We start from the raw sequence: 21,227 nt of genomic DNA, 5'->3' as shown, positions 1-21,227 counted from the left end.
ATGAAAAAATGTTTTTCAAAAATGAAATCCAATGAGGAAACCACCCGCCAAAGCCAAATCGAGGGACTGTCTGAAACAGCTGGGCTGGGGTCTTCAGAACTATCGGTGGCACGAGAAAGCCTATTCCAGGTAAAAGAGGCGAACCAGATACCACAGTTAGGCCGCATGTGATCCTTGCCGAGGGGACGGGGCGGGGGTGGGGGGGTGTCAGGGTGGTAACTGCTCTAAGTGTTGGGATGGTTTGGGAAATTAACAAATTTGAAAATTCACTGTATTATATTAGATAACAATATTGTATCGATGTGAAATTTCCTGAATTTGAGGATTATATTGTGTTTATGGAAGAGAAGGTCCTTGTTCTCAGGTCTTCTGAGAATTGATGAAGGTGTAGGTGAAGGGCTTTTGGGTACTCATTATACCCTTCCATTATACAATTCTGGTATGTTTTCTGTGGGTTTAGCTTTTTTTTTTTTTTTTAAATAAAGCTATTTATTTTATTTATTTTTTTTTTTTGAAGCTAGCACATTAAGGAGAAGATACTCTGCTTCAACAGAGCTAAGCATCAGCAGAGAAAGAAAGAGAAAGGTTTAAAAGGAGACCTAGTTGAGAGGCACCTGGGTGGCTCAGTCGGTGAAGCGTCTGTCTTTGGCTCAGGTCATGATCCCAGGGTCCTGGGATCGAGCCCCCACCTCAGGCTCCCTGCTCTGCGGGAAGCCTGTTTCTTCCTTTCCCACTCCCCCAGGTTGTGTTCCCTCTCTCGCTGTCTGTCAAATAAATAAATAAAGTCTTAAAAGAAAAAAAAAGGAGACCTAGTTGAAAAGGCTTAGTAGGATTGTATTGATGTTAATTTCCCAATTGTGCTGTTGTGCTTTATAATTATGCAAGGTGTTACCATGGGGGGAATTGGATGAAGGGTACATGGGATCTGTCTCTGTTGTTTCCTACGAACTGCATACGAAATCTACAATAAACATGACATAAAAAGTAAAAGCTAGGGCGCCTGGGTGGCTCAGTTGGTTGAGCGATTGCCTTCGGCTCAGGTCATGATCCCGGACTTCCAGGATCGAGTCCCGCATTGGGCTCCCAGCTCTTTGGGGAGTCTGCTTCTCCCTCTGATCTTCTCCTCTCTCATGCTCTCTCTGACTCATTCTCTCTCAAATAAATAAATAAAACTAAAAAAAAAAAAAAAGTAAAAGCTAACTAAATAAACACAAATGCACATGTCCTACTTCCAGAGGCTCAGATTCTGATCCTGGGTTTGGGCTCACGCATTTTTTTGTTTCGTTTTGTTTTGCTTTTTGTTTTTGTTTTTTAAAGCACCAACATACATGAGTGTATTTTGCAGCAATGTTTGAGACCCACAGCTTTAAGAAAAGACAGAGCTGCGGATCTCAAAATTTGATATGCACAAGAATCACTTAGGATATTTGTTTGAAATACATATTTTAGATTTCATTTTTAAGCTAATGGAATTTGTATAGGAGACCTGCTTGCTCGCTCTCTTTCAATTAAATAAATAAATCTTTTTAAAAAGATTGTGTTTTTAATAGAAGAACTCCCAGTGATTCTGAATCAGAAGACCTAAAGATTTCAGTTTACCTCAGATGGAAGGAAAGTTTTGGAGATAATTTGGACTTTGTGGGTTAGATCTGGGGACCATAAAAGAAAGGAATTTTAAAATTCAAAGTTCGAATCTTTCTTCATCATGTAAAAGTGAGATAACTGTGAAGTAAAAAACAAAATAAAACAAGAACAAAAATCCCAGAGATTCATAAAAGCCAGAAAAGGATGGGAGGGAGCTCCGCCCTTGTCTTCAAAACCATAATTTGTACTTCCAGAAACTCGGTGACAGAGGATATTGCTTAAAATAATAAATGAAAGACACAAAAACATAATAGCTCCTGATGGCATCTCCTCTATTACAGATCAATTTCTATCCAGAACATTGACCATTAGTATCAAGGAAAGACAAAATTATGTTTTAAGGCGGCGAGAAAGTCCTAATGTATTTTAGAAATATTTTCCTTCTTTCTTTCTCTTTTTAAAGATTTCATTTATTTATTTGACAGAGAGAAAGAATATGTACACTTGAGAGAAAGAGATAGAGCATGCCCAAGTAGGGTGGGGTGGGGCAGAGAAAGAGGAAGAAGCAGGCTCCCCACTGAGCAGGGAGCCCAATGTGGAACTCAATCCCAGACCCCTGGGATCCTGACCTGAACGGAAGCCAGACGCTTAACTGGCTGAGCCACCCAGGTGGCCCTAGAAATATTTTCATAGAAAATTATTTTATTTAGGTTTTGACTGTTTAAAGAGGTGAAGTTTAGGTAAACAGAAGAGCAATTTTGTGTTATTAAAGCATCATTAAGAAAATGAATATGAATCCTTCATATCTGGCTTTTCTCACATAAGTCACATTCAAAGTATGTTTCAAACTGGAAAAAAAAAACAATTCAGAGAAAATAGGGGCCTGTAGGAGAGGATTTATTAGTTATGAGTTGAAAAAATTAAGCTGGATGTTAAGGTGAAAGTAGAAATATGGTGATGAATAGAAGTGGGTGTGGCCAAAAGGGCTGCAGGGTCTGCTTCAGCTCACAGATGTGTCTCCTTGGCTGGCCTCGTGCTGTGTTGGGGTCATTACTGTCACTGCTGTATTTTAATTCCAGTGTAGCTAAATGCAGTGTTATATTAGCTTCAGGTGTACAATCGGTGATTCAATAATTCTGTACATGACTCAGCGCTCAGCATGATAAATGTACTCTTAATCCCTATCACTTAATCTCCACCCCCCCACCCGCCAGCCGCCATGACCAGCTGTTTTTCTCTATAGCTAAGAGTCAGCTTCTTGGTTTGTCTCTTTCTTTTTTTTTTTTTCTTTGTTTTGTTTTTTAAATTCCACATATGGTGAAATCACATGGTATTTGTCTTCCATGGACTTATTTCACTTAGCATAATACTCTCTAGCTCCATCTGCGTTGTTGCAAATGGCAAGATTTCATTCTTCTTGATGGCTGAGTAATATTCCATCAGATATCTGTGTCACAACATTTTTAGCCATCCATCATTGGACACTGGGGTTGCCTCTGTAATTTGGCTATTATAAATAATGCTGTAATAAACATGGGGGTACGTGTATCTTTTTGAATGTGTGTTTTCCTGTTCTTTAGGTAAATACCCAATAGTGGGGTTATGGGATCATATACTAATTCTTTAGTTTTTTTGAGGAGCCTCCATCCTGGTTGTACCAGTTTCAGTTCCCTAGTGCACGAGGGTTCCTTTTTCTCCATATCTTCGCCAACACCTATCGTTTCTTGTGTTTTTTTTATTAGACATTGGGACAGGTGTGAGGTGGGATCTCATTGTGGTTTTGATTTACATTGAAGTGATGTTGAGCATCTTTTCCTGTGCCTGTTGGCCCTCTGGAAGTCTTCTATGGAGAAATGTCTGCCCATGTCTTCTGCTCATTTTTTAATTAGATCATTTGGTTTTTTGGTGTTGTGTAAGTTCTTGACATTTTGGATACTAACCCTTGCAGATATCTTCTCCCATTCAGTACATTGTCTTTTCATTTTGTTGATTGTTTCCTTTGCTGTGCAGAAGCTTTTTGTTATTTAAAAAAAGAGTTATTTATTTAATTGAAAGAGAGAGAGCGAGCGAGCAGGGGGAAGGGCAGAGGGAGAGGGAGACCAGCAGATTCCCCGCTTGATGGGGAGCCGGATGCAGGACTTGATCCCAGGACCCTGAGACCATGACCTGAGCCAAAATCAAAAGTCAGATGCTTAACCAACTGAGCCACCAGGCGCCCCAGAAGCTTTTCATTTTCATGTGGTCCCAGCAGATTATTTTCACTTTTGTTTCCCTTGCCTCAAGAGACAGATCTAGGAAAATATTGCTATGGCTGATGTCAGAGGCATTACTGTCTGTGCTTTTAGGATTTTTATGATTTCGGGTCTCACATTTAGGTCCTTTATCTGTTTTGAGTTTATTTTTGTGTGTGGTATAAGAAAGTGACACAGTTTCATTCTTTCTGCATGTTGCTGTCCAGTTTTCCCAACACCATTCATCTAAGAGACTGTCTTTTTCCCATTGCATATTCTTAACCCCCTTTGTTAAAAATTAATTGACCATATAAGCGTGGGTTTAATACTGGGCCTTCTATTCTGTTTCATTGATCTGTGTGTCTGTTTTTTTTTTTTTGTGCCAGTACCATACTGTTTTGAGTACTACAGTACTACATATCTGGAAATCTGGGAATGTGATACCTTCAGTGTTTTTCTTCTTTTTCAAGATTGCTTTGGCTATTTGGGATCTTTTGTGGTTCCTCACAAATTTTACGATTATTTGTTCTATCTATTTGAAAAATGTTGGTGGCGTTTTAATAGGGATTGCATTAAATCTGTAGATTGCTTTTGGGGTAGTATGGATATTTTAACAATGTTTGTTCTCCCAGTCCATGAGAATGGAATATCTTTTCATTTGTTTGGGTCATCTTCAATTTCTTTCATTAATGTTGCATAGTTTTCTGAGTATAGATCTTTCACCTCCTAGGTTAGGTTTATTCCTAGGTATTTTATTCTTTTTGGTGCAGTTGTAAGTGGGATTGTTAATTTTCTTTTCTGCTACCTCATCATTAGTGTATAGAAATGCAGCAGATTTCTGTACATTGATTTTGGATCCTGTGACTTTACTGGATTAATTTATCAGTTCTTGTTGTTGTTTAGTGCAGTCTTTAGAGATTTCTATATATAGTATCATGTTGTCTGCAATTAGTGACTTCTTGCTTGCCAAGTTAGATGCATTTTATTTCTTTTTCTTGCCTGATTGCTATGGCTAGGACTTCCAGTCCCATGTTGAATAAAAGTGGTGAGAGCAGGGGTGCCTGGGTAGCTCAGTGGGTTAAAGCCTCTGCCTTCACTCGGGTTATGATCCCAGGGTCCTGGGATCGAGCCCTGCATCGGGCTCTCTGCTCAGCAGGGAGCCTGCTTCCCTTCCTCTCTCTCTGCCTGCCTCTCTGCCTACTTGTGATCTCTGTCAAATAAATAAAATCTTAAAAAAAAAAAAAAGTGGTGCAAGTGGAAATCCTTTCTCTAGTTTCCTTGTCCTGATCCTGACCTTATGGGAAAGCTCGGAGTTTTTCATCTCAGTATGATATTAGTCCTGGGTTTTTCATACATGGCCTTTATCATGTTGAGCTATGTTCCCTGTAAACCTACTTTGTTGGTGGTTTTTACCACGAATGGATATTGTTTTTGTCAGATGGTTTTTATGCATCAATTAAAATGACCGTATGGTTTTTATCATCTCTCTTGTTGATTTGGTGTATCACATTGATTGTTTTGCAAATATTGAACCATCCTTGCAGCCCAGTAATAAATCCCATTTGATCATGGTGAATGATTTCTTTAAGATATTGTTGGATTTGGTTTGCTGATATTTTGTTGAGGATTTTTGCATCTGTGTTCATCAGTGATATTGGCCTGTAATTCTTTCTTTCTTTTTTTTTTTTTTGTAATGTCTTTATCTGGTTTTGGTGTCAGGATAATACTAGCCTCATGGAATGAATTTGAAAGTTTTCATCCTCTTCTACTTTTTGGAATAATTTGAGAAGAATGGATATTAACTCTTCTTTAAATGTGTGCTGGAATTCACCTGTGAAGCCATCTGATCTGGGCTTTTGTCTGTTGAGAGTTTTTTGATTACTGATTCAATTTCACTGTTCAAATTTTCTATTTTTTCCTGGTAATCAGCCTGTTCAAATTTTCTGGTTTTTTCCTGGTTCAGTTTTGGGGCGTTATATGTTTCTAGGAATTTATCCATTTCTTCTAGTTTGTCCAATGTGTGGACATATAATTTTGCATAATATTCTCTTATAATCCTTTGTGTTTTGGTGGTATCTGTTTTTGTGGCTCCTCTTTCATTTCTGATTTTGTCTCTCTCCGTCTCTCTCAATGAGTCTGGCTAGGTTTATCAGTTTTGTTGATCTTTTCAAAGAACCAACTCCTCCTGGTTTCATTGATCTGTTCTATTATTCTTTTAGTTTCTATTGCATTTATTTCTATTCTTTTCTTTTAAAAAGATTATTTATTTATTTATTTATTTATTTATTTATTTGACAGAGAGAGAGATCACAAGTAGGCAGAAAGGTGGGAGGGGCGGGGAAGCAGGCTCCTCGCCAAGCAGAGAGCCCGATGTGGGGCTCGATCCCAGGACCCTGAGATCATGACCTGAGCCGAAGGCAGAGGCTTAACCCACTGAGCCACCCAGGCACCCCTCATTTATTTCTGTTCTAATCTTTATTATTTTCTTCCTTCTACTGGTTTTGGGTTTTGTTTGTTCTTTTTCTAGTTCCTTTAGGTATAAGGTTAGGTTGCTTCCTTGAGCTTTTCTTATTTCTGGAGGTAGGCCTGTATTGCTATAAACTTACCTCTTAGAACAGCTTTTGATGTGTCCCAAAGGTTTTGGACCACCGTGTTTTCATTTGTCTCCATGTATTTTTTTAATTTCCTCTTTGATTTCTTGGTTGACCCATTTCTTGTTCAGTAGTGTGTTATTTAACCTCCATGTATTTGTGTTCTTTTCAGGTTTTTTTTCTTGTGGTTGATTTCTAGTTTCATAGCGTTATGGTCAGAAAAAATGCATGGTATGACTTTAGTCTTTTTGAATTGAGACTTGTTTTGTGACCTAATATATGATCTATTCTGGAGAATGTTCCATGTGCATTTGAAACGAGCATGTATTCTGCTGTTTTAGGATAGAATGTTCTGAATATATCTGTTAGACCCATTTGGTCCAATATGTCATTCAAAGCCACTGTTTCCTTGTTGATTTTCTGCTTGGAAGATATGTCCATTGACATAAGTGTGATGTTAAAGTCCGCTGCTATTACTGTATTACTATTGATTACTTTCCTTATGTTTATTATTTCCTGCTTTATGTATTTAGGTGCCCCTATATTGCTTATGTAAGTATTTCCAATTGTTATTACTCTTGGTGGATTATTCCCTTTATGATTACATAGTGTCCTTCTTTGTCTCTTGTAACAGTCTTTGTTTTAAAGTCTATTTTGTCTGAATAAGTATTGCTATCCAAGCTTTCTTTTCACTTCTATTTGCATGATAAATGCTTTTCCATCCCTTTGCTTTCAATTTGCTTGTGTCTTTATGTCTGAAATGAGTCTCTCGTAGGCAGCATATGGATGGGTATTGTTTTTTTATCCATTCTGATACCCTGTGTCTTTTGATAAGAGCATTTTTTCCAAAGTAATTATTGAAAGGTATGTACTTATTACCATTTTTTTACTTGTTTTATGACTGTTTTTTTTTTTTTAGATTTATTTATTTATTTTAGAGAGAGAATGAGAGCAAGTAGGGGAGAGGGAGAGGGAGGGAGAGAATCCTTAACCATACTCCTTGCTGAGCATGGAGCCCAATGTGGGACTTGATCCCAGAACCCTGAGATCATGACTTGAGCTGAAATCAAGAGTCATCGGCTTAACCAACTTAGCCTCCATGTGCCCCATTTTCATTTTTTATTACTACTTTTTCTCTCACCTGTTTAGCTTGCTTTCCATTACTCTGACCTCCAGGTCACTAATCTGTTCTCCTTCCTCTAGCCTACTATTCATTCCTTCTAGTGCATTCTTCATTTAAGTTATCACGTTCTTCTTTGATTAGTTCATTTTTATGTTTTCCATCTCTTTCTTGTCTCACTGAAGTCTTCTACTGTTGAGTCCAGTGAGTATCTTTAGGACCATTACTTTAAATTCTCTATCAAGTATATTACTTGTCTTTGTTCTATTTAGGTCTCTTGCTGTGATTTTGTCCCATTCTTTCATTTGGGACATTTTCTTCTGTCGCCTCATTTTGTCTAACTCTCTGTGCCTCTTTCTATGTGTTACGAAAGTCAGCTACATCTCCTGGTCTTGAAGGTAGTGGCCTTACAAAGAAGAGGTCCTGTGGTGGCCTGCAGTGCAGTGTCCCCTGTTTTCAGAACCTCAGGGATGTCTCCTATGTGTGTTGCATGTGCCTGCCTGTTGTAGCTGAGCGGGTGCTCCTGTCAGTCCAGTCATCTGCAGTGGCTCTCTTTGCCTGGTGAGGGCAGTGTTTGGTCCCTGTGTTGTTAGCAGGCCAATCTTGTTCCGCCTTGGGCTTAAGTTGAGTCATACCCAGCATTTGCCAGAAATGCGGTAGCACCAAACTATAGGAAGCTTTCCCTGTGTTGTCCCAGAGAAGCTTTTGTTGGTGGGCGGAGCTTGCACAGACCAGATGTCTGCCCCCAGCCCACTGCTGGAGACACACTTGGACTGGTATATGTAATTATCTTCTGTCCCCGGGGCAAGAGTCACTTTTAGTGGTACTGGCCCCTACCAAGTGGGGCTGCTTGCACACTCCTAGGCTTGTGACACCACTTTGGATGGGCTCCAGCCAAGGACATATTGGAGGGGGTGTGTCCACAGGAGAACTTAGGGGCAGGCACACTGTAAGCAAGCTAGAAGGGGTTGGTGCTGTGCTGGTCCCCACAGGTGTCTGTGTGTCTAGACTGGGGGACAGGTAAGGGAAATGGCACTCATTGGCTCCTTTGTTCCTGGAGAAGTCTACTAAAGATCCCTGTCCCTCCAGCACACACTGTGAGACTAGCAAACAAATGTCACTCCCGTTTACCCTGCACATTTTTTGAATTGCTGCTTCTAGGCTGTATCTTCTGGGCTGTCGCCCTAAGGACAAGGACTCAGTTTCCTCTCACCCTCTTGTATCTCCCAGAGCCAAGCCACTGCTTTTTAAAGCTCCATGTGTCAAGCTTCACTGACTATAAGTGAGATCCAGGCCCTCTGGTTTTCAAAGCCATATGTTATGGGAATTTGTCTTCCTCACACAGGTTCCCTATGCTGGGGTGCCCATGGGAGGGTCCGTTTCTCTCCCCTCTCCACACCTGCGATGTCCCTCCCTCTGTCCCCCCTACGGACAGTCCCACAGGTCTGTTTAGCTCCTGACTACATCTGTGCTCAACCTGCCTTCTTCAGTGTGGCCTCTTCTCTGTGTTTAGCTGTGGAGAGTCTGTTCTGCGTCTTTGGGTCACTTTCTGGGTTATTTACACTGGTGTGGGTGTTATCTAGTTGTATCCATGGGACAAGGTGGGCTTAAAATCCTCCTATTTCACCACCTTCCCCGGGAGTCCTGTTCTATTATGAATTATTTGAATATTTTAAGTGACATAGTGAGACAAGCGGGTAATATCCCTTGGCCTGGGTATCAGGGCATGGCAGGGAGCTGTTGTGGGGGAGGGAACAGTGTTGTCAACACAGCTTGGCTGTCATTGTGTGGAAACAGGGGCCCAGTGTTAACAGGCTTTCTAACTTTAAGAGAAGCCGGGTATCTGGGTTTCTTTGTGCTTGATTTCTCCAAAAAAATTTTTTTGAAGATTGTTATTTATTTATTTGACAGGCAGAGATCACAAGTAGGCAGAAAGAGAGGAAGGGAAGCAGGCTCCCCGCTGAGCAGAGAGCCCGATGCGGGGCTCGATCCCAGGACCCTGGGATCATGACCTGAGCTGAAGGCAGAGGCTTTAACCCACTGAGCCACCCAGGTGCCCCACAAATTTTTTTTAAAGATTTTATTTATTTATCAGATAGAGATCACAAGTAGGCAGAGAGGCAGGCAGAGAGAGGTAGGGGGAAGCAGGCTCCCTGCTGAGCAGAGAGCCCGATGCAGGGCTCGATCCCAGGACGCTGGACCATGACCTGAGGTGAAGGCAGAGGCTTTAAGCCACTGAGCCACCCAGGCGCCCCCCCCCCAAAATTTTTTTTAATGTTGATTACTAACTCACTATTTTCTATAGATCAAACAAAATATATGGCTAGCCAGATTTGACCTGAGACCACTGGTTTGCAACCCCTGGTTTAGAAAGCTTTGTCTCTTCCTGACAAGAGGAGAAGAGGTCTTTCTCCTTTCCAGGGACACTGGAGTTAGCACCTCTGGTACCCAGAGCCACTGGGGGGCAAGGTGCCCTGAATGTACCCAGAGATGCCCAGCTAGACAGCTCAGACCAAAGGACAGCCTGACTGATGGCATTAGTCCGGACCCTGGGCAGGAGGGTCAGATAGCACAAGGCCAGCTGTACAGGAATTCTTCAGTAATGAACATGAATGATTCATGGGGAATAATGCTGAGCAAGCACTCATTGCCCATGAAATGCTGGTCCAGAAGTGAGAGATAGAGTGATTCTTTCACCCAATAGAGCGTTTCTATACATCAAGGCACTGGATGGTATCTGAGTTACTAACGCTTCCTTTGCAGTCTTAATGAAAGTAAAAAATAACTAACCTCTGGGTCACTACTGAAATAAATAATGCCATTTATTTCTTGTAGTTATAGTCTACGCAGGATTTCTTAGGTATTGGTACATTATTTTGTATCGTTTAATATGACATCTAACATATGAGTGCTTTCTCATTAGAAAAGAGTGAAATAATTCAGAATTGAGTAAAATATGAAAAGCTCTCTCCACCTACCTAGCCAAACCATACCCAGCTTTTAGTTTTATTGAGCACGTATCCTTTAGTTCATCATTTACTTATTTTTCACTCATTCATTTATTGGCTTCTGTTTTGGTTCATTTTTTTTAAGACTTTATTAAATTTATTTGACACAGAGAGAAATCACAAGTAGGCAAAGCAGCAGGCAGAGAGAGAGAGAGATAAGCAGGCTCCCTGCTGAGCAGAGAGCCTGATGTGGGGCTCAGTCCCAGGACCCTGAGATCATGACCTGAGCCAAAGGCAGAGACTTAACCCACTGAGCCACCCAGGCACCCCAGTTTTGGTTCATTTTTACTTTTATCTTGATTCTTTCCCTAAACTTGGTGGTTTAATTTATTGCTTTGGTTCTCTCCCCACCCCATGTTACAGCCTGCTATGTTAAGCACTTAATTCATCTATTTTCAGTCTTGTTTTCTAATATAACAGTTTTTAAGGCTATAAGTTTTCCTCCAAATACTGCTTTGTCCTTATCCTACAAATGTTATTATGTGTGTAGTGTTTTCATGATCATTTAACTAACTGGTTTGTGATTCGGGAGGGGAGGGAGTTCCCTCTTTATATAGGAGAGTTTTTATAAATGTTCTAAGTAAATAGCTTTTTTGTTTGTCTTTTTTTTCCTGTCCTTTTGTGGTAATTTCTAATTATAGTACCTTATGATCAGAGGATGGCTTGTTTGGTTTCTGGTTTTTGGAAGCTTTTGAAATTTTGTTTCTGGTCTACCAGATCATTTTTATGACTGCTCCATGTTATTCAGAAGAATAATATTCTTCTTTTGGTACAAAGTTCTCAATGTATCTATTAAGTCAAGCCATTTATTGAGTATTTAACCTGGTGAGTCTTAAAGTATAGCTCAGACCACCCACATCAGAATCACCTGGGCTGCTTATTAAAAATGTGAAATTTCCCACTCAAAGATACAGAATTAGATGGGGGAGTGGGTAGTAGGGTTGTAATGGAGTGTTTGGAATCTGCATTTTTAATAAGGCAGGAAATTTTTATGCTCATTAGCAAACCACTGTAATAGATCCTACTTAATTTTTGTTTACTTGATCTAGTTGATTTCTCTGAACTTGCCAATTTTCCCTTATATTTCTATGTTGTTGCTTTATATATTTCAAATCGCTATTACTGTGTGCATACAGAGTCAAGATGTTTTCTGATAGGTTGGATATTTAATCCATTCGAATAGGTCAGTATTAACATCTGTCCCATTTAAAGCAGTAGGTATCCCTTTTCAATTTGAAGGTTTGTGTTCTTCTTTAGCCCTGGAAAATCTTCTGTCATCGTCATCATCATCATCATCATCATCATCATCATCATTATTCTCTTTCATTGTGTCTGTTCTATTCTCTGGAGTTTCTGTTGCACAAATATTGGCCCACATCTATCCTTTCAAGTCTCTTAATTTTTCTTTCACGCTTTATTTTTATCTTTTTTGTACTGTGTTCTTATAAAATTGTTTGGTTTGATTTTCTAGCACATCTTTTATCTGTTTCTACTATTTAGTTTATCTTTTTAAAATGTCAATAAAATTAAAACTTTTGGGATATCTAGTTGTTTCTTTTTCGTGGACGAAATGTCCTCTTTAATGTTTCTAGGGATGTTAATTTTCTGTATTCTAAAGTCTTTTTCTATTCATTGTATTAACTCTCTTTTATTGGGTATTAGTTCTTTTGTTAATTAAATTTGGTGCCTGTTTTTCAGGGTGTTGATTTTCCCCAGATGTTTTCCCATTCTTGGTTGTGTGCTCATCTTTGTATTTGAGAATCCCACACCCTCTGCCCATCCTGTTTGGTGTAACATGACCCCGGTGATCATGTGGTTGGGGTACGACATGCTGTGTACAAGCTGTGCACCTTAGGTATGGGAGCTACCTTGAGGACAGTGGCTTCCTGGGGCATTGCCCACCCTCTGGGCTTCAGCCAATGGGTGAGCACTTCAACACTTAATACACTGGAGTCATAAAAGCATCTTCCCAAAGAATGCCCCAGGACTTCCTCTCTCTCCATCTTGACTCCGGACTCAACTACGTACAACTTCTTCTGTGGAAAATGTTAATGCCCATGTTTGGATCTGAAGTTCCCTTTGCTTTTGGTTATTCATAGATGGGCTCTCTGCTCTCTGTCCTGTAGAGAGCGTTTGAGGCATTCCTCAAAATTTCTAGTTGGCTGGCGGCATTGTTTGTTACTTTTTCTCTATCCCCTCACCCCTGTCCAATTTCCCACAGCCAGCCCCTGCTCTGGGCAGGCTCAGGTGAGGCCCCAAAGGCACGCTGATGCCGAGACACTCGCCAAGGGCCTCACAGCCATGGAAGCAGGCAGGCAGCCTCCAGGACCTTCTGCCCCCACCCCTGACGTCACTCCACTCCGTAAGACAAGGGTAGATTTTTTGTTTTCTTCATAGTGGTGGACCTTTGAGACTGAACTCTAATGTACTTCAAAAATAAGTTTAGCTTTGAATGAAAATTAGTGCAAGAAAATGCAAGGGCGAGTAGGGCAATAAGAAAGTGTCAAAAACTAACAACATCCCACAGGTATTTGAAGCACATAACATATGTCTCAGATTTGCCTAGCAACAGCTCCATCAGAATGGGTGGAAGGGAATGCAACTTGAAAAATATACAACATGGACCCTAAAGTTAGGGCCCAAGTTGCTTTATTCCAGGAAGTTTTTGATCCAGGCACCACCAGGACTGAAGCTTGGCCTGGCATGCCCTAGGTTTAGCTTCTTGAAGCCTGTTGCACTTGTTATTTCTTCTAGAATGGCCATCTTTTTTTTTTTTTTAAGATTTTATTTATTTATTTGATAGAGAGAGATCACAAGTAGGCAGAGAGGCAGACAGAGGGTTGGGGGGGAGGGAGCAGGCTCCCTGCAGAGCAGAGAGCCTGATGTGGGACTCGATCCCAGGACCCTGAGATCATGACCTGAGCCGAAGGCAGAGGCTTAACCTGCTGAGCCACCCAGGCGCCCCTAGAATGGCCATCTTTATTGCCGGACTAGAAATTCCATGAGAACAGACACTCTGTCGGCCTGGTTCATTCCTCTGTCCCTAATAGTTAGCAGGTCATACCTACTTCTCGGGACAAACATACTCAACAACAAATATTGGTTGATTAAATGAATGAATGAAAGAAAAAAAATTAGCCAATTAACCCTTTAATGTTGGGTAAAAATCCTTGCTGGACCAGGCAGATGAATACACATGTGCAAAGCGGCTCATGGAGTGTAATAGGAGTGAGTGGGAAATACCGCGACCAACAATGCATGCCAGACCCCAATTTTATTAAGACTGCCAACCAAATGAGACCTCACTGGGGATCTTACTGGGGAGCTGGGGGGCTGGCTGTGGGTCAGGGACCTCCACCCCAGAGATCGCTGCTCCCTCTTGAAGACTGTCAGTCTCCATCGTGGCTTCATGGTCAAAACATCTGATCTTCTCTTAGGCAGAATCAGTATGTCATGTGACATAAAGAACATGCTGTCATCTAAATTTGAAATGTTCTGTGAAAGCAGTCAGGGAACACTGATTCATAACTCTCACCTCCGTGCAGCCCTTCAGCAACCTTGTCAGGTCTCCAGAGCCCATTTTCCCACATTGGAGGGGGTCTGGAGGTGGGGGGTCTTGGGCCCAGAGACTCGCTCGAGGACCCAGAGCGGCTGGAGTCAGGCTTAGAACTCAGTGCAGAACTGAGACCCGGCTCTTCCCCTTCCTGAGTGTAGTCAGAGGTCTCCTGCTTGCGTCACTAGCACTTAGCACACATATGAGCACGTTTTCTGGCCTCAAGGCTGCTTTGTGTCAAAAGCTCTTACAGGCGCCTTTCATCGGTCCCACAGTCACTGAGCCCCTGACTTCCATCCCACTCTAGAGACCCCTGGCTTCCACCGCATTGGCATTGGGCAGGGAATAAAATAAACACGGGCACCGTGGTAAGGAGCCCGGACTTTGGAGTCAGACAGTCATTCATCCAAGTTGACTCTGCTGTTGCTAGCGGCGCGACCTTGCGTGGGTCCTTGGATGCCCTGAGCCTCAAAGACAAGGACCCCCACTGGGACGGTGGGAGGCTGCAATGAGATGAGGTTGGCTTGGCGCCCCGTATGTAGCAAAAGCTTGGTAATTGGTAGCTGGTGCTGCTTGGAATGTTAGATTTCACTGTTATTGCCAACGTTTCCTCTGTCGTGGCACCCAGTTCCCTCCCTCCCTAGCCCCGCAGAAGGAGGCAGATCAGGCCTGTAAGACACTAATCCACTGACCTGTCAAACCCCTGCTGCGTTTTAGCAGGTGGTCTGGGCATCTGTTCCTCCCTCTGCCTCTTCCCTGGCTCCCCGTTCCCGGAGAGGGGACCTGATTTGTTCTCCACCTGCCGTGTTTACTGCCTAGTATCTGAGCAGAGGGCTTTCTGTTGCAAGGGCGTGAGCCTAACATTTTGAACACTGAACACTGAAATCACATATGACAAGGTTGTAAAGCAAAACTCTAAAGTTAGTTTTCAGAGAGAAATTTCTAGATAACAGCTTCAAAAGCAACCAGTATATCCCCCTGCACAGTATCCCTTTGAAGCATGGGCAGGTTGGCTTCCAAAGCGACCAATCCAAGGTCCTCATCCTTCCAGATGGAAAGGGTTTGAACCGCTTCCTGGAGGGAGTGTGGCTCCTCCCTCCATCTCCCCTTTGCCCCAGGAACAGATGGTTTTAGATCACATCGGCATCATAAGAGCATAGGTTCTTAAAGTTTGCTCATCCAGTGTGAGCAAATGTATTATTTTCTTTTTAAAGAAAATACCAGCCACGCAGAATCTGGGCTGCTTTTTCATGTGTGTTTTGTCAATGCAATTATGGCATTGAAATTTGCATTAACTTAACAGAAGCGAAAGCAAATGGAAACAGGAAGAATTATTGAAATTCAGATTCTTCTTACTGCAAGAGGAGTTTTTAAAAATATTGTATCAGTTTAGTTTATTGTGAAAACAATATTACGAGGAGGTCGGAGTTGCTATGTTTCAACTGTGTTTGCCATGTTCAAACTGTGTGTTTCCACCGAAGATGGATTTGAATGGAAGTTGAAAATGAGGCCAGGGGTGGACCCACACTGCCTGCCCTCTTCTGGCTTTTGTTAGCCTAGCTAAGGGCTTCGGCGGAGAACATTGCATTCCGGCCCATAACCCAAGTGTGCACAATTGTCCTGTATTTATTCAGTCTCTAAGTGGCTTCTGCATTTACTGTTAGACCTTTTACCACAGCTTCTCCAAGTCTATGCTCTTTATTCTGACTTTACCCTTCATTGTTTGGATTTTGTTCTGGGAGCTCTTTTCCGGAGAAGGGCTCAGGGTTGCTGGGTTCCCTGAGTTTCTTCCCGTTAGAATCGGTACCCTGTTATTTGTAAGTCTGGGCTACTTGACTGGATACACGAAGTCGGACAGACCCAGTGTCGGGGGTGGCTGAGTCATTCTTCTGGGGGGACAAGATGAGTCCGGGGGATGGAGATCAGTTACTTTTCAGACATCTGGCTGCCCAGGGCCCTGCACCCCACTGTCCCTCCCATTCCTGCGGGGAATTTATTTTTTGCAGGAGTCAGGGAAGGGATTTAAACATAAATGTAAATGTATCATTTGTTCCTAATTATTACACTGGAAACGTGCTTATGAAAAAAAAAGAAGTAAAACAACAGAGAAAAGAAAGTTCTCACCATGCAACCCCCAGAGGGAACACTGTTAATAGGTTGGTGACTATTTTTCCAAACTTTTCGTGTGGGTATCTGCACAGAAACTCTTTTTTTTTAAATCGGATTTATTGTACGTGTACATTCTTTGACAGGCTCATTTTGGCTTAAATGTGTATCCCGCTACTTTTCTAAGTAAGTGCACAAGATCTACCTGGTTTTCCGTGAGGGCCTCTTGAGGCTCCGTCGAGGTCTGCTCAGCGAGCATTTAACCCACTCTTCTTGTTGCACATTTGGAACATTCTCGATTATCAGTGACCCCTAATCTGTGTATATTGACCGAAGGATAACTTCTCAGATGGACTTGGTCAAAGAGCGTATATACCGTTCATTTCTAGTCAGTCATTTGTCATCACTGCCTCCCAGATGCATCTCCAGAGGCATCCCCTGTCTCCCCCTCTTTGCTGCCCCCTCCACATTGTCCCTCCGCAAAGCCCTGCTTTGACCCCTCCCTGCTTCCTGCCCTCCCTCCTCTGGTGCACATGTCCAGCCATGGCTGCCTCCTGGCCTTTGCCTCTGCTGTTTCCCCTTCCCGACTTGCCGGGGTCCCAGACACTCACTGCATGGTGGTTCATCAGCCAGCCTTCTCTGACCAGCTTTCAGCAGGGGCTTCTCAGCCCGCTCACCCTCTGTGCCATTATCCAGGCTGGCTCTTTCCCTCACCATCCTGGCCACAGCAGAAACGCCCCTATTCCTTTTTTTAATACCCCAATTGTTCTGAGGCTTTGACATCTTACTGCCCACCGTTACCCCAGCCCTTAGCGTGCCTGCGTGCCTGAATAAGTTAGTGGTGGCGGCCGTCACCTCCTCCCTCCTGCCCCCATGGTTGGACCATGACAGACTGCAAAGGAAAAGGGAGTCCCCAAACCCAAGCAGTTTTGAAATCCCAACTGGGCAAACTCCATTGGGTTTCAAGGCCTCAGAATAATTTTCTGTGGCTCAGGGCTCCACGCTCTGGTGGGGTGGGAGGGCCTCTGGGCCCAAGGTGCCACCACCGCCCCCCCCCCCGCCCCCGGAGCCATCCTTCTCTCTCGTGGAGGGTGGCACGTGTTCGCAGCCAAGTAGCGCCCTGCTTCCTGAGTGTAGAATTTGGGGAGGATGACAGCCTTCTTTTATTTTGTCCTTCCTGTCTCTCTTCCTGTACCAGTGGGCAGTGTTTCCGTGGGTATGACATGCTCAAACACCATACGGTCTCCTATGTACACTTCATCGATTGCCTCCATTCGACAAGAGGATCCTTCACAGATCCTTGCTGGATAATCTTCTCTCTGTGCCTGGCATCTGCTGGGATGTCGAAGATGATCCATGAGTCCCAGATCTAGTGTCTTCAGAGAACCCTCCATGTGATTGACTTTGGATCCTTCTTAAGTACTAGCAAAAGGTTGTCCAGCCATGCCTTGGGGTTCCTTCTAGAGCACGCTCTTCTGAGCACGCATCTTAGCATCTTTTGCCACTGGGACAGGTTCAGAGTCTCCCACATCATCAAATCTCCGTTCCAAGTTCCACTTATCACAGAACCGTAGGCACAGCCCAGCTGGTAAGCTCCCGCCACTACATCACAGTACCCCCCTCTAGTTTCCATAACATGTCCCTTGTTTCCTAAGCCCCCACAAGCCAACACCTTTGGTATCATATTTCTACCATCAGGTCTTTTTAGGATGATTTATCTAGAATAATCAAAGTATTTTAGTGCCTCTCCCCTCTTTGTGAGCTGTCACTGGTTCACAGGGTCCAGGGGTTAGAACTTGGACAGCATGGCAACTGTGAAGGTTACTGGTCAACCACCAATACCAAGCAAGCAATATTGATTCCTTCTCGTTTTCTCAGAGCTGTGTTAGGCAGCACAAGCTATGGGGGAAGTATAGCCAGGTGGACCAAACACACTGGTTTGCCCAGATGGTCCAGTTGGCATTTTCTTGTCCCAGGGTAAACGGACTAGTGCCCTTTTCCCTTTCAAAAGTGTCCTGGCTTCGGTGATCAATTTTCTGGCCACCCTACGTGTAGATCTTAATGCTTGTCCTTCAGATTGTAAATCTGCTATTTCATGGGGATGAAACACAGATCGACAAAAAATTATCAAGCAGCGATGATTAAGTGCTAAATCTTATGACATCTTAGGTGCTTCTAAACATCCTTTGAGACATGGGACAGAACCGCCCCCCCCACCTGCAACTATCTGCCAGACATTGTACCATCTAGAATTTCAGGGGCATTTGAAGGTCTTTGGGATTTCATATTCGGAGTATGGTCCCCGGACCAGCAACATTACCATCATCTTGTTAGAAGTGCACGTTGTCAGGCCTCATCCAGGACACCCTGAATCAGAAACTCTGGGCAGTGTGGGACCCCACAGTCTGTTTAAACGAGTCCCCAAACGAAAACATCTGTAATGCACAGACACAGACACACACACACACACACACAGACGCACACTTAGTGACATCCCAGGCGTGTGGCCACAATTCATACCCTAAAGACCGCTCTGCTAGAGAGTTGTTCCTTTGTTCCTGTCTTTGTCTTCTCGTGTTCAAAGCGATGACAACCCCATGTGTCGAGAGTCGAGCTGATCTTGGTAAATGTTCGTTTGCTGGGAATCGTTCCTGGGTTCTAATGATCTATTTTCAGAGGAGTTTTTCTTAAAGTAACATATTTCATTTTTTTGCCTCTCTCCCTGACTTTTGGCAGGAGCTGAGAAAAAGCCTGGAACTTAGTGTAAATCTGCAGAGGAAACAAAGGGATGGTTCTAGCGACGAGTATGACTCTATCGAAGAAGAGGTGCTCTCTGAGCCTGAGCCCGAGGAGCCAGTGCTGCTGGGCTACCACAGAGAGGACCCCCCTCTTTCCAGCGGGAACTCCATGCAGAAGGCTGTGCCCGAGGACCAGGGGCCAGAAGGATGCCCTTCCCAGGGCCCAGACCCCCTCGTGGTGCTGGAATTCAACCCAGCTTCCAAGAGTGAGTTCTATCTTACGTGAGCACATCTTTGCCTTTGGTGTGTTTGGATCTGATAGTAGGACTTGAATTTCCAGCCATGTTTGGGGTTCAGCTTTGGGGAGACAGTCCCATAGGCCAGTCAGGACTCTGCTGATTGCGAGAAGCCAAGGCTTCCAAAGGCCTCCAGATGACCCTGAGATTCCAGATGGCAGATGTCTGGCAGATGGTTTTGGGGGGCTGTCCTGTGTCTCATGGGACGTGTAGTAGGATCTGCCTGCCAGCCGGTTAATATATTCTGTCTGAAACCAAAGGGACCATATTGGCTTGGCTAACTGAGGAGTCCAGAGCCGTCAAGGACTCTCCTCTCCCCCTCTTTCCCCTTCCTTACTCCTTCCCTTCTTCTGCCTCATCTCTGCCTTCCTTTGTCTTGGTACCATTCACAGCTGGGCTCTCCACATACAGACACAGAATTGAGACACTGGCTTTATGCCTCCATCAGAAAGTGGCTTTGTCTTCCTCAAAGCTCCAGGCTGCGTGCTCCTCTGTGCCCCTGGTACTGGAAACTTCTACCATCCCAGCCCCCGCCCTTATCCCTTCCACCATCTTTTCCTCGGCTAGGCTGTGAGCATCTCGGGGACAGCAAATGCATTTTACCCTGCTCTTTCCACCCTGAGATGTCCTTGGTGGCACCATTATTTTCTGTATCACGCTGCCAATTAAATCGACCTCGACGATTGCCAGACTTGTCCCTACTCGGAAATGTTAACATCCAAAAACCTGTATCATAGACTGTTTTCATTCGTTTGCCCAAATGTGCTGCATTAGTCACATCTCTGATCCCAAATTAGCACAGTACCTGGCACAAGCAGGGGTTCAACCAATATTTGTTAAATGAATACATGAACGAACCAGCAGATGCCTGAGCGGCGTACCCCAACTTTGCTGGCATTCTGTGTCTGACATCTAAACCCTTGTTTCTCTACAGGTAATAAAAAGGAAAGGAATTTGTCGGCTAAGCGGAAGGACAATGCTGAGGTTTTCATTCCCAGCAGACCCGAACTGAACTTGAACCCTCAGCCCTCTGCTGTGTTCCCAGACCAGGAGAAGGCATGCTCAAGTAAGAGTTCTGGCAGCCCCAGAGCAGGGCTGGGGCTGGGGCTGGGTCCCCCTCAGTGCGATGCCTGCTGGGAGAGTCCTTACTATGTGAAGCTCTTCATCAAGGCATGAGCTCACCTTTCACAGATGTATTGTTAGTCAAGGTCTCCAGAGAAACAGAACCAAAAGAGTGTGTGTGTGCACATGCGCGCACACGCACACGCGCGCGTGTGTGTTTAATTCCAATCTGCGGGTTGGATCAGCCAGTTGGAGACCCAGAAAGAGCCAGTGTTCCAGTACAAAGCCCATATGCACTAGCAGGGCCAATGTTGCAGAGGAAGTCCAGAGGTAGTCTTCTGGAGAATTCTCTTATTTGAGAGCAGGTCAGTCTTTTTGTTCTGTCCTAGCCTTCAACTGATTAGATGAGACCCACCCACATTATGGAGGGTAATCTGCTTTATTCTCCAATGCAAATGTTAACCTCATCCGAAAACACCTTTTGGAAACACCCTGAATCGTGTTTGACCAAGCATCTGGGCTCCCTGTGGTCCATCAAAGGGACACATGACATCACCCATCACAGCACCTTTCTCGTTCTGCGACCAAGAGGTGGTTTTAATTGAAAACTTATTTTACTTTTGGTTTTACTTTCTCATTTTGTTTTTACTCTTAATCTGTTTATATGGATAATGATGCGTGCAAATGGTACTGAATTCTAAAAGTACAAGAGTTGACGGTGCAGTCGGTCCGCCACTCTTCTGATGAAACAAGAGGTTACATTGATCGAGTACTTGGTGCGAGCCAGCCCTTGCTGTCAGCTTTTAGTCCTGTCACTTGTAAGTAAATGATCATCCTTACACATAGCCTTTGAGGTAGGTCCAGGGATTGTCCCCATTTCACAGATGAGGAGCTGAGGCCCAGAGCAGGGGATTTACATGCTGAAAAGTGGCTGACCT

General features: G+C 43.6%; 1 protein-coding gene across 2 annotated transcripts in view; it reads left to right on the top strand.

Annotated features, from left to right (window-relative positions):
- The window catches only part of KATNIP (katanin interacting protein), a 175,713-nt gene that overhangs the window by 73,252 nt on the left and 81,234 nt on the right, over positions 1-21,227 (top strand). For both annotated transcript variants that reach the window (XM_080830821.1, XM_080830822.1), the window contains exons 8-9: positions 18,930-19,197; positions 20,162-20,293. In XM_080830821.1, the coding sequence (XP_080686947.1) occupies positions 18,930-19,197; positions 20,162-20,293 (400 nt within the window). The remainder of the gene's footprint in view (positions 1-18,929; positions 19,198-20,161; positions 20,294-21,227) is intronic.

The sequence above is a fragment of the Martes martes genome (genome assembly GCF_963455335.1).
Source record: "Martes martes genome assembly, chromosome: 18".
Classification (NCBI taxonomy): Eukaryota; Metazoa; Chordata; class Mammalia; order Carnivora; family Mustelidae; genus Martes; species Martes martes.
This window is presented reverse-complemented; position numbering and strand designations above follow the sequence as displayed.